Source organism: Mesocricetus auratus, unplaced genomic scaffold (genome assembly GCF_017639785.1).
Source record: "Mesocricetus auratus isolate SY011 unplaced genomic scaffold, BCM_Maur_2.0 Super-Scaffold_100007, whole genome shotgun sequence".
Taxonomy (NCBI): Eukaryota; Metazoa; Chordata; class Mammalia; order Rodentia; family Cricetidae; genus Mesocricetus; species Mesocricetus auratus.
Genome location: NW_024429191.1, coordinates 51,925,127 through 51,937,213, shown reverse-complemented (window position 1 = coordinate 51,937,213; position 12,087 = coordinate 51,925,127). Strand labels below are relative to the sequence as shown.

Sequence of the window (12,087 nt, the reverse complement as noted above, 5' to 3'; positions counted from 1 at the left end):
GTTTTCTTGCTGACTAGAGGTTTACAATCTCACATATGTTCATGAACGACGTGCTGGGTCAGGATGTAATAAGAACAGAGAAAGCCCAATGCACAAGCCAAACATGGTCCTTGCTCTCACGAGCTTAAAACCTAGCAAACATATTAACCAGGAATAGGAAGTGAAAGTTCAGTGAGGAGTGCTGGGCTGGAGGCATGTGGTTTGTATTACACGAGTTGTCTGAAAATTAAACAAACAACAAAAACAGTTGCAAGGCAATGGAGCCCTACTACCTCCATCCTCCCCTCAGCAAGCCCAGGCAAGCTAAGTGGGAAAACGGGCATCCTTTGTGCTTCTGCCGCTCCTGTGGCCCAAGTTCCCAAGCTTCTTAAAAGTGACCTCACCAAGATAAGAGAGCATTTGCATGACATGGTCCTAAATTGCAGGCTTAACTACTTCACCTAGTATTCAACCAAAGAAAGAGTGACCCTTTCCCACAAAGGCAAGAACTGACTGTAAGAACCTCCTGATGCTGGTCTTCAGTGTGGCATCTGGCTTGGATTTCCAAGAGGTACTTTGATTATATTACACTCAATTTTAACCTTGGGCATTGACTTATGATCTAACCCTGGAGTCAGCATTACGGCAACACTGACACACACACACACACACACACACACACACACACACACACACACACACACACACACACACACCAGTATCAAGGACTGCCTCTTAAAACCTTAATCATGAGAGGAATAAAGAAGGCAGGGCACTGCAGTCTGGAAAGTCAGTGAGATCAAGGTCAGAGGGTGGTGGTGTGTGCGTGTGTGCGAGCGCGATGCGTGTGCGTGTGTGTGTGTGTGTGTGTGTGTGTGTGTGTGTGTGGGTGGGTGTAGAACAGGCCACAGATACTGCCAGAGGCCATCTTTCCTGGCTCCATAGGCTATCAAAGAAGTTTGAGATTTTATTCCAGAAGCAATGATGAAGTTCTACAAAGGTAAGCCCAGTAACAGTAAGATCAGACTGATATTTTAAGTTCATCTTGTTACACATGAAAAAATGCCTAACATAGCGGGGCATGGTGATATACATCTTTAATCCCAGCACTTGGAAGGTAGAGGCAGGCAGATCTCTGAGTTCAAAGTCAGCCTGGTCTACAAATTGGGTTCCAGGACAGTCAGGGCTACATGGAGAAACCTTGTCTTGAAGAGCCAAAAAACAAAAGGAGACAAAGAAGGAAGAGGAAGAAATAATAGCCAGCAGCACTAGTCATTAGGAAACTGCAACTCAGAATCATTCAGGGACTGGGATGTAGTTCAGTGGTACAGCACTTGTCTCATACTGCAACAAAACAAAACACAGTGCGCCCATGGCACACACATACACACATACACATTCCTCCAAAGACTAAAGGTAAGAGCCACCATATGATCCATTGATTTCACCCCTTATATATAAGAATGAAAATACATGTCTGTGAAGGGGAGCTGCACACAAATATTCACAAAAGCTAGTTCATGAAAGTCTCAAACTAGAAACCATAGAATGCCCATTAGATGAATGGTAAATAAAATATATAGACAACATAAAAAAATGAAAAAAAGCACTGCAGGCACAGCGCTGCAAACCTTTAATCCTAGCACTTGGGAAGCAGAGGAAGACTATCTCTGTGAATTCAAGGCCACCCTGGTCTACATAGAGAGCTTGAGGGCAGTCAGGGCTACACAATGAAAACCTGTCTACACACACACACACACACACACACACACACACACACACACACACACACACACACGGAATGGCATGGATGACCTTGAAATGATGTAAATAGACACACAGCACAGGACACTTATGAAATGTCCACAATAGACAAATCCACAGGGACAGAACGATTAGTGGTTCCCAGGTCTGGGGAGAGGTAAGAATGAAGGATGACTGCTAGTGGGAACAGGATGTTTTTGGTGAGGAGAATGTCCTAAAGTTGATTATGATAATGGTTACACAACTCTGTAAATAGCCTACAACCAACTGAAATGTGCACTTTAAATGGATGAACTGCATACTATGCAAATAACCTCTCAAGCAAAAATTCACCCCAGCTACAATGTGAAGAATGGAGGGGGAGAGTCGAGAGGCTGCTGCAGAGGAGGAGGAGAGAAGCAGGGATGGATTTATGGGATCAGCCTAGAGGAGGGCCAGAGGCTACCTGACGGCTCCATAAAGAGGGAGGGTAGGAAGAGAGATGAGGTATCTGAGATTATTATCAAGCAGCAAAAGTGTATATAAAATCTTCTACATGTAGAGACTAACCCACATGTACAGAAAAGTGCCCTGGATGAAGTATTCCCAGCTGTCTCCTGGGCTGTCCTGACTAGCCACTGTCACTCCTAAGCACACAAGGCTCAAAGTCTTGAAGACCTGGGAGCTGAGTGCAGGCTGGAGAGAGAGGTGGGGAAGGCCATCACTTTAGGTAGTATATACCTTTCTGGGTTCTCTGTGCTGTAAGAACTGCACAGCTGCTCAAAGTGCTAGCTTTGAATATATACTACCTATCTTCCATAAAGTCCTCTCCTCATCTCTAGCAGGACATTGACAAGTGCTCAAAACCCTAGGCAAATGGGCCTGGATTGGTAGGTAGAAAGCATCATAACTGAGAAACAAGAAGAAAGCTGGGGGAGTTGTCTAAACCCTGAGGAAACACATCAGGTGGGAACCACACTGGCAAAACCAGAGCCTGGGCTAAGTACCTGTCTACAATCTCATAGCCACCTTGTCTTCCTGACACTTTGGCCACCTCAACAAAAAAACACGCTGGAGCTACAGCTTCAAGAATGATACCAACATAGCCAGAAACCACACCAGATCATTTACTCGCTTCATGGAGAAATGAGGGCTCAGGCCCACCAGGCAGTCCTGAATCCTGGTTGGCATCCAGGTCTGCTCTCAGGCCCTTTTACTTTTCACTCTACCAAAGCCTGAACCTCTAAGAATCCGACTGTGAGCTACACAGGGCAAGATCTTAGAAACCTTAGAGGCCTTATGTCTGAAATCAAAACTACCTCTTTCTAAGATTCTCAGAAGCCAAACGACTTTGGTTATATGCTCCCATCTCCCTAAAATGGGGGCGGGAGACAGGGTTAACCAAATAATACATATGAGACAAGTGTGTTATAACTCTCAGTTCTTAAGCCTGCTTCTTTACTTAGGACACTTTTCATTCACAATGTAGTCAACCACCAGTGAGACATGTGATCAGCTGTTGTAAGTCAAGTGCTCTATGGATCAGAACAATAGGCAAGTGAAGAGCTTGACATCCCAAAGGGACAGAGGCTCATTGTTATCCCTAACTCCAAGATTCTAATGTGCTCAAGGGAAACACTATTTTTAAACCTGTAGAGGAATACAGCATTAAATATTGCAAAGTAAGAGTCATATGAGAGAAATAATCTACTGCCTTTCCATGGTAAAATACTTTGAAAGAAGATTAAAAATAAACTACAAATTTCTGAAATTATTTGCTAGTTTTGAATAAGTCTTCAGTGATAAGTCAGAAACAAAAAGAATGAATTGTCAACCCATCTGTTCTAGAAAATGGTAACGAACAAGAGTCCATTGCTGATGGACAGTTTTTCCTACATTGGCCACAAAGCAAGCTGAACTCATGTACAACAGACCACACAATTAGTACCATTCAAAATAAAGAGACTCCTCTCTTTGCCTTCTTCCAAAGTATATAATGTATATTTAACAACACAAGAGACACCACTTGAGCTTCTCCCATTGCCAACAGGAGGAATATCCACATATAAAAATTAAAAATTTTAACTTTTAAGTCATTAATAGTTTTTAAACATAATACAGACTTAAAAATTGTTCAACATTAACCCAAGATCCCATCCCTAAGCTCATAAATCAACTCCAAATTCAGAAGTCACAGTTGTTTGTCCCTAGAAGTCCCACAGCACTGACCTTGATCTTCACATCAGGCTAACGGCCAATAAAGGCCCTACCAGAAACTCCCCAGGGAGGAATGGAAGCCATTGCTGCTACATCTCTATCTACCTAGGAGGGCGGCCGCAGCTCAAGTCAGGTCTGTGAGATTGAGCCCCCACACTAAGGTCCTGGAAGGCTGGGCTGGCAGCTTCCCTCATCTTCCCCCTCAAAGACTGTCCAATAAGCACCGGGGAACTGACTTTTCTTGGGAAATAGGTGCTGGCAAGAGCTGTCAGGGCCAAGGCAACAGTGAGAAGTTCAGTTCTCTGCTCTTTGGATGAACTGTGTAAAACATTTCTTTTAAAAGACACAATGTTAAAAATATTAAGAAAATGTCTACAAAATCTGGAGGGTTGCCTTTTTCTCCAAGGATAAAGCTTGTGGGGTGGTGGGGAGAAGACTTGAGGGCCCAGAACAGTAGCTCTGCAGCACAAGACAGAGATGCCCTTTAACACTCATCACACCCTACAGCTGTCCTACTGGCACAGCAAGAGTTCAGAGTGTAGGCATGAGGGAAGGGCACCAACTCCTGCAAGGGAGGTCCTACCGTGTGCCCCACCCTACATAAGAATGTCAAATTTGAGGGCAGCTGCCAAGGCCAGGACATCAGGATTCTGCCTCTGAACCAGAGCTACTTTCCCGGCTGACTTCAATCTGGAGCGATGGCAAGCTATCTAGCCGACTCTTTTTCTGGCGAGACTGTTCTTTCTCCTTAATCAAAGCACCCCATGCCCTCTGAAGCTCCGAGTCATCTTCCTCAGCACCAGATGGCCTGTGATCCACTTTCTTCGTGTTCTTTTCTTTGGTCTTGGGTGTAGATCCTAAGCGAGTCCATAAACCACCTATTGGGGTGAGAAGACAGCTCAGTTTGGCAGTCAATGCTGAGGATGCAGGCGTACTGCCAACACCTGACATACACCAGCAGAGTTACCTGCCATCAGTTTGCAAGTGGACAGCTTGAGATTCAATGGGAAAGGCTCATAGCTCAAAGTAGGTGTCCCCACACCAGGCAGAGGACAATCACCTTAGACTTTCTGCCATATCTACCCTTCTCCCAGGTGAGCAGCATCATGCCCTGTGCTCGTACTACCTCAGTCTGCTCAGGATCTATTTTACTATGATGATTCTCAGGCTTCTAGCTGACTATTAATTCTTTTTTTTTTTTTTTTTTTTTTTTTTTTTGGTTTTTCGAGACAGGGTTTCTCTGTAGCTTTGGAGGCTGTCCTGGAACTCGCTCTGTAGACCAGGCTGGCCTCGAACTCACAGAGATCCGCCTGCCTCTGCCTCCCGAGTGCTGGGATTAAAGGCGTGTGCCACCAACGCCCGGCTTTGACTATTAATTCTTAAAGTCTTATTGGGCTGAAGAGATGGCTCAGCAGTTAAAAGTGCTTGTTCTTAGCTGGGCTGGTACACAGACAAACACAAGCAAAAGATAAAATAAATCTCAAAAAAGAAGTGTGTTTTATCAAAATCTAACTAACAATAAATAGATATGTGTTAAAATGTGCTGGCATAGACATACTATGAAGCAATTAAGTTTTATTTACAAAGAGTAAGGCAACATAGAAGAATTATAGAAAAATGCTACATGAAAAGAATTAGATATGGATAATGAAACTAAATAATGTGAAACTAAAAAGCAGCAAGGGTGTTGTGGAATATTACTTAACTATGTAAAGATGTGTTACATTTGTTTATGTTGTAGAATATTACTTTAACTATGTAAGGTGTGTTAATTTGCTTATGCTATATTTGTTTAACGATGTAAAGATGTGTTGCTTTGCCTGCCTAAGGCATCTCACTTGTCTAATAAAAGGTTGAGGAGTCAAAGTTAGGCAATAGAGGAATAGGTGGGGTTGGTGGGCAGAAAGAATAAATAGGAATCTAAGCTCAGGAGAGAAAGAGAGATGAGAACGAGGGAGACATTGGGGGCCAGCCAGACATGGAGTAGGACATACAGAAGGAAAGAATGGTAAAAAACCCTAAGACAAAATGTAGATGAAGACAAATATGTTAAAATAAGTATAAGAGCCGGGCGTTGGTGGTGCATGCCTTTAATCCCAGCACTCGGGAGGCAGAGGCAGGCGGATCTCTATGAGTTCGAGGCCAGGCTGGACCGACAGCCTCCAAAACAGAGAAACCCTGTCTCGTAAAACAAAACAAACAAACAAACAAACAAAAAAAGTATAAGAGCTAGCAAGAAACAAACCTAAGCTAAGTCCAAGTATTCATAACTAATAAAGTCTCCATGTCAAGATTTGCAAGCTGGTTGGTGGGTTAAAAGAGAGCCTGCTACACAAAGGTATGTACCCTCTCCTGCAGGCATGGTGCCGATGCCAACAAAAGCAGTTATGCTAACTGAAGAGAAATAAGCAGACTCTACTTCTTATGCTGTAACCACTGTTCTCCACTCCTCCCCAGTCATCAGTGTAAGTGTTGCTCACCTGATTTCCTTTCCCGAGTATCAGAGTAGAGGCCTTTAACATCTTGCCTGGGAACACCTAGTCTACTATGTACATCCGAAGAGGGCTCTCTCCGAACCACTTGATTACTACTAAAAGCCTTTTCTGGAGAATATGGTCTTTTTCCTAACCGTTGGCGAATATCTGAAAAAGAGAAAAAGTATACTTGTTACCAAGCATGTGTTTTACTGTTAAGTACCAATGACCTAAAATTTTGTCTTAGCTATAGTTTCTATTGTTATAAAACACCATGACCAAAAACAACTTGGAGAGGAAAAGGTTTCATATAACAACTCATCATCAAAAGCAGTGAGTACAAGAACTCAAGCAGTACAGGAACCTGGAGGTAGGAGCTGACATGGGGTCATTGAGGAACGTTATTTACTGACTTGTTCATTCTGCTTTCTTACCCCACCCAGGAACACCAGCATAGAGGTGGTACTGTCCACAGTGACCTGGACCCTTCTATATCAATTATTAATCAAGAAAATTACCACAGACTTGCCCACAAGCTAATTTGGCAGGGGCATTTTCTCAGTTGAGGCTCCCTCTTCCAAAATGACTCTAACTTATTTCAGGGGACAAAAAACTAGTCAGCACAGCTCTCTAAAGACCCGATCCCAGATCTCCCACAGTGAAGGCACAGGACCTGGCCCAAGAAGGCTTTTAAAAATCTTGGTCTTAGCCGGGCGTTGGTGGCGCACGCCTTTAATCCCAGCACTCGGGAGGCAGAGGCAGGCAGATCTCTGTGAGTTCGAGACCAGCCTGGACTACCAAGCGAGTTCCAGGACAGCCTCCAAAGCCACAGAGAAACCCTGTCTCGAAAAACCAAAAAAAAAATCTTGGTCTTGCTTCTCTTGGGAAAACTTAAAACTTGAATGTAGAGACTATCAGTTGATAGCCTGGAACAAGAGTTTGCTTTATTCCTTTTTTCTTTTTTTGGCAGAACCAAGCAAAACTAAGTAACAATCCAAAAATTTCAGTTCACAATACTGTAAGCTCCCCCACAATCCTTGGACATCAAGTTGTTCTCAATAAACTTACTACATTTAACCAGTAAATATCATGAGTCTGGAAACAGGCCAAGGGTAAAAGAACCATGTGCTAAATGAAGTGTTTTTCCTCGAAGCCTGTCACTAGCTGCTGGGCCCCAGGGTCCATTAATAAACAGCAGCAACAGCAGTCACATGCTCATCAGCATTGAGACAGCTCTTGACAGCTTATGTAACTGCTCCCCACCCCCAACCCCAGAGGTAAGGGTCAACTCTTTCTTGGCTTCTCTTCCATCCTTCCTCCTGACCAAGTTCAGCCCCCATTATCTTGTGGTCCTTTTTTGTTTGTTTTTTGTTTTGGTTTTTCGAGACAGGGTTTCTCTGTATTGTTTTGGAGGCTGCCCTGGAACTTGCTCTGTAGACCAGGCTGGTCTCGAACTCACAGAGATCCTGAGTGCTGGGATTAAAGGCATGTGCTCATTATCGTGTGTGTGTGTGTGTGTGTGTGTGTGTGTGTGTGTGTGTGTGTGTGTGTGTGTGTGTGTTTTAAATGCCCACTATATTCTATTCCTCCAAAATCATCTTTTTAAAAATAAGAATCAGATTATTCCCCACCTCAAAAGATAAGATTACCAATTGCATTCTATTCCCTTCCAAGAACTAAATCTAAAGCTAAAGATACTTTCTCCAAAAGCCTTCTCCAATTCTCTCAGGAGATCTATGGCAGGTATTGTAGCCTCCCCAGAGACTTGCACATGCTAGGCTACTAGCCACAAGTATACCCACATTCTCTTCTATCAGGGTTTACTTACATATACAATCTAGTTCACACTCAACCATGTAACTAACCACACAACTTAACTTTATTGGTTTAGGGTATAAAACACACCAGGGAAATAATATTATTTGCTATTTAATATTATTTATTATTTCAGACAAAAATACTAAAAGCAAATTTAGTTTGCCAAAACTCTGAGTTTATGTATTTTCTCATGAACTCCAATGCCTATCTAAAGACTTAGACATAACAAGAACGGTTACACCAGTTCAGAAGAGCCTACCTTGAGCCCACCCGCCCTTTGGGTGCTCAGTGTGTGTCATGCCTCTGAGGGGAAAGGTATCCTGGCAGTCAGAAGCCTAGGAATACCACAGATTCACACAGCACAACAAACCGCACACAAGAGATTTATTGGGAAAGACACAGGAAGGTAGCTGCCTCTGCTTGAGAGAGAAGAAGCAGCAGAGAACTGAGCGGGAGGCAGACTTTATTTATTCAGTTTCTTATGGGGGTGGAGCTTTCCAGGGTGGCCTGATTTTGGGCTTTTTTATCTCTACAGGACAGAGCTTGGCTAGAAGCAGCCATTACAGTCGTTAAGAGTAGTCTGGTGGCCAGGCCTGCACTGGAGGGGCAAGAGCACAAAGGAAGAACAGTGAGTACCTGGTTTAGTACTGCCAACTGCTGGCCGTGGACACGAGTGCTGACGCTTTTCATCTAAGAGGTGTCGGACATCTGCAAATTTCTCAGGTGGCAGTTTGTTACCAATTCGGTTTTTTATATTGCTTGTGGATATACTATCTGCCCTCATAGAGTTCCTATAAGGGAGAAAAAAAATTAGGAAGAGCACAAGTAACCAACTTCAACTGTGAGACAAGATACAAGCAAAGTCTCCTACTTCAAGAAACTGAATCTCAGTTGACCACTAATCATTTACAAATACCACTGATAATAACTCACTTAGAACCAGGAACAACATGTTGTAGAGATGGTGAGGGCAGCAAGCTGTCAACTTTCACAGGGTTGTTTTCACATGATGTCTGTACACTTTATTATAGAACACATAACCGATGGTCACCTTCTCCAAGTGCAAACATTAAACAGATGTTTGCAAAGAGGCTGGAACTCTGCTCACCCAGGTGCATTCTGGATGTAGTCCAGACACAGTAAGTCTATAATCACCTTCTTTCAAGATGATACTTCTCTGTCTACAGACCATTCTACCATGATAGAGAGCATTACTTTGCTAGAATTTCCTATTGGTCAGTTCTATGAAAACTAAACACAAAGATGTGAATAAGGCCACAAAAATCAATACTAATAGCCCCTTTCCTTCCTATCCAAGAGTACTTCAGAAAGCCCAGGTCTGGTGGTGCAACTGGAAGCTCAGCTACTTGGGAGACTAAGGCAGGACACAGGATGATCACAGATTCATACCATGCCTATGTCACAAAACACATTTAAATCCAGCTTACTTGGTTTAGTGAAACCCTTTCTCAAAGTATCATAAATTTGAAATAAAATCTATACTTATTGAATCCACTCACTAAAATAACTATGTTCTCTGTTCCAGAGGTCCACAAAATTAGGAAGAACAATAGTTTCTAAACCTGGTGAACGTATGAGTCATAGGTAGAATTGTGGATAAAGCCCAAGAAAGGAAATCTAGCAATACACACAGATTTATAAATACATGTGTTTTTCTTTTCTTTTTTCTTTTTTTTTCTTTCTCTTTCCCAAACAGGGTTTCTTTGCATAGCCCTGGCTGTCCTAGAACTCACTCTGTAGACCAGGCTGGACTCAAATTCAGAGAACCTGCCTGCCTTGGCTTCCCAAGTGGTGGGATTAAGGGCGTGCACTACCACCACCTGGTCATACATGTATTTTAAACACATGTGTCTAACAACACATACAGATTTTTTTAGAAGATTTATTTATTTATTATGAATACAGTGTTCTGCCTGCATGTATCCCTGCAGGCCAGAAGGGGGCATCAGATCTCATTACAGATGGTTGTGAGCCACCATGTGGTTGCTGGGAATTGAACTCAGGTCCTCTGGAAGAGCAGGCAGTGCTCTTAACCTCTGAGCCATCTCTCCAGCCCCCAAATACAGATTTTTAAACATGTAGATTATTTTCTATAACAAGGTAAACTTTGAGGAATCTATTTAGTTAGGGCAATATTAACAAAAATGTCAGGAACTATCAAAAGGGATGAGGTGTGGTTGACTACACCTGTAATCCCAGAACTCAGGAGGTTGGGGAAGAGAATGCAAACACAAAGCCAGCCCGGGCTATACACTGAAACTCAATCTCAGAAAACCAAAATTAAAAAATAAATAGACTGGCAAGACAGCTCTGCAGGTAAGGGTACTGCTTCTAAGTCTGACCACTTAATGTTCAACATTCAGAACCCACATAGTACAATAGAATCAACTCCACAAGTTGTTCTATGACTGCCACACATGCACTGTAGCACAGACATACATGATAAAATTTAATTAAGAAATATTTTATAAGTAGTTAAATAAATGATAGTGTTAAATAATTTATGGTGGAAAAATAACAGCTGTCTGGAAATACAAGTGGTTTTCACTTTCTATACTGTCTATGCAACAACTATTGCTTATATAGAGAAAAAAATTGGGTGCTTCCATCAAATACCTACAAAGGAATGAAAATTAGGGTAAAAATGACTGCAACATTAAGGACTGCATTTATAATTGCCATTTAAAAAACAAATTATAGGGGCGGGAGAGATGGCTCAGCAGTTAAGAGCACTGGCTGCTCTTCCTGAGGACCAGACTTGAATCCCAGCACCCACATGGTAGTAACAACCATCTGTAACTCCAATTCCAGAAGATCTGGTGACCTTTTCTAGCCTTCAAGGGCACTGCATGAATATGGTGAACAGACATTCATGCAGTCAAAACACTCACACATATAAAACAAAAATATTTTAAAAAATCAAATTACAGAGCAGGAATATAACACAGTGGGAGAGTACTTTACCTAATATTTACACAAGAGGTCCTCAATCATCAGCATTTCCAAAATAAATAAATGAGTAAATTTAATTTAAAGTTAACATTGATTAGAAAGAGGAAAAAGTATTAGCTGAGCACTGGTGGCGCACCCTTTAATCCCAGCACTTGGTGGGCAGAGACAGGCGGATCTCTGTGAGTTTGGGGCCAGCCTGGTCTACAGAGTGAGTTCCAGGACAGCCAGGGCTATGAAGTGAAACCCTGTCTCGAAAAACAAAACACCCCCCCCCCAAAAAAAGGAAGAAGAAAACTATTTTACCTAATACTTTTCAGCTGAGACTCCACTTCATCTGCATACATGGTCATTTTCATGCTCTTCTTTGGGGAGGGAGTGGAAATCATCTTCAGTTCTAGATCATAGTCCATCTCATCTGAGTCTGAGCTGCTTGCACTGGATCGCCTAGACACACTCCGCTCACGGGGCTGCTTGAGAGCTGGGAGCTCCTCATGATACTCCACCACCACCCTGTCATCTGCATCCATGTCTTGATCCTCTTCCTCCTCCTCTTCTTCTTCAATGGGTTCTTCAGGAACATTCACTAATCCTGAAGAGATGTAACCCAAGGTCAGTACTAAATTTAAGGCTGAACCAACAAGCATGATTTCTACTCTACACTGGCAGAAGGAAAGAATGCCATCTCAAGACTGTACTAGAGTATTACTATCTGTAAAAGTGTCAAACAGGATGCCATTCTTATTCTTAATTTATCCAAGTGAAGGGATAAAACATGAATGTAGTAGTATGAACTCATGTACAATATGAGCAATCTTCATTATTTATGAGTTTTATATTTATAAATCTGTCTGATTTAGTTGTGGCTCCTAAATCAATACTCAAG

General features: G+C 42.5%; 1 protein-coding gene across 1 annotated transcript in view; it reads right to left on the bottom strand.

The window, feature by feature from the left end:
- Nucleotides 1-3,695: 3,695 nt before the first annotated feature.
- The window catches only part of Ncbp3 (nuclear cap binding subunit 3), a 30,104-nt gene continuing 21,712 nt past the window's right edge, over nucleotides 3,696-12,087 (bottom strand). Inside the window, exons 10-13 of the mRNA XM_040749102.1 lie at nucleotides 11,508-11,793; nucleotides 8,868-9,022; nucleotides 6,420-6,581; nucleotides 3,696-4,817 (exon numbers count right to left, since the gene is read on the bottom strand). Coding sequence (XP_040605036.1) covers nucleotides 4,582-4,817; nucleotides 6,420-6,581; nucleotides 8,868-9,022; nucleotides 11,508-11,793 — 839 coding nt within the window. The 3' untranslated portion in view covers nucleotides 3,696-4,581. The remainder of the gene's footprint in view (nucleotides 4,818-6,419; nucleotides 6,582-8,867; nucleotides 9,023-11,507; nucleotides 11,794-12,087) is intronic.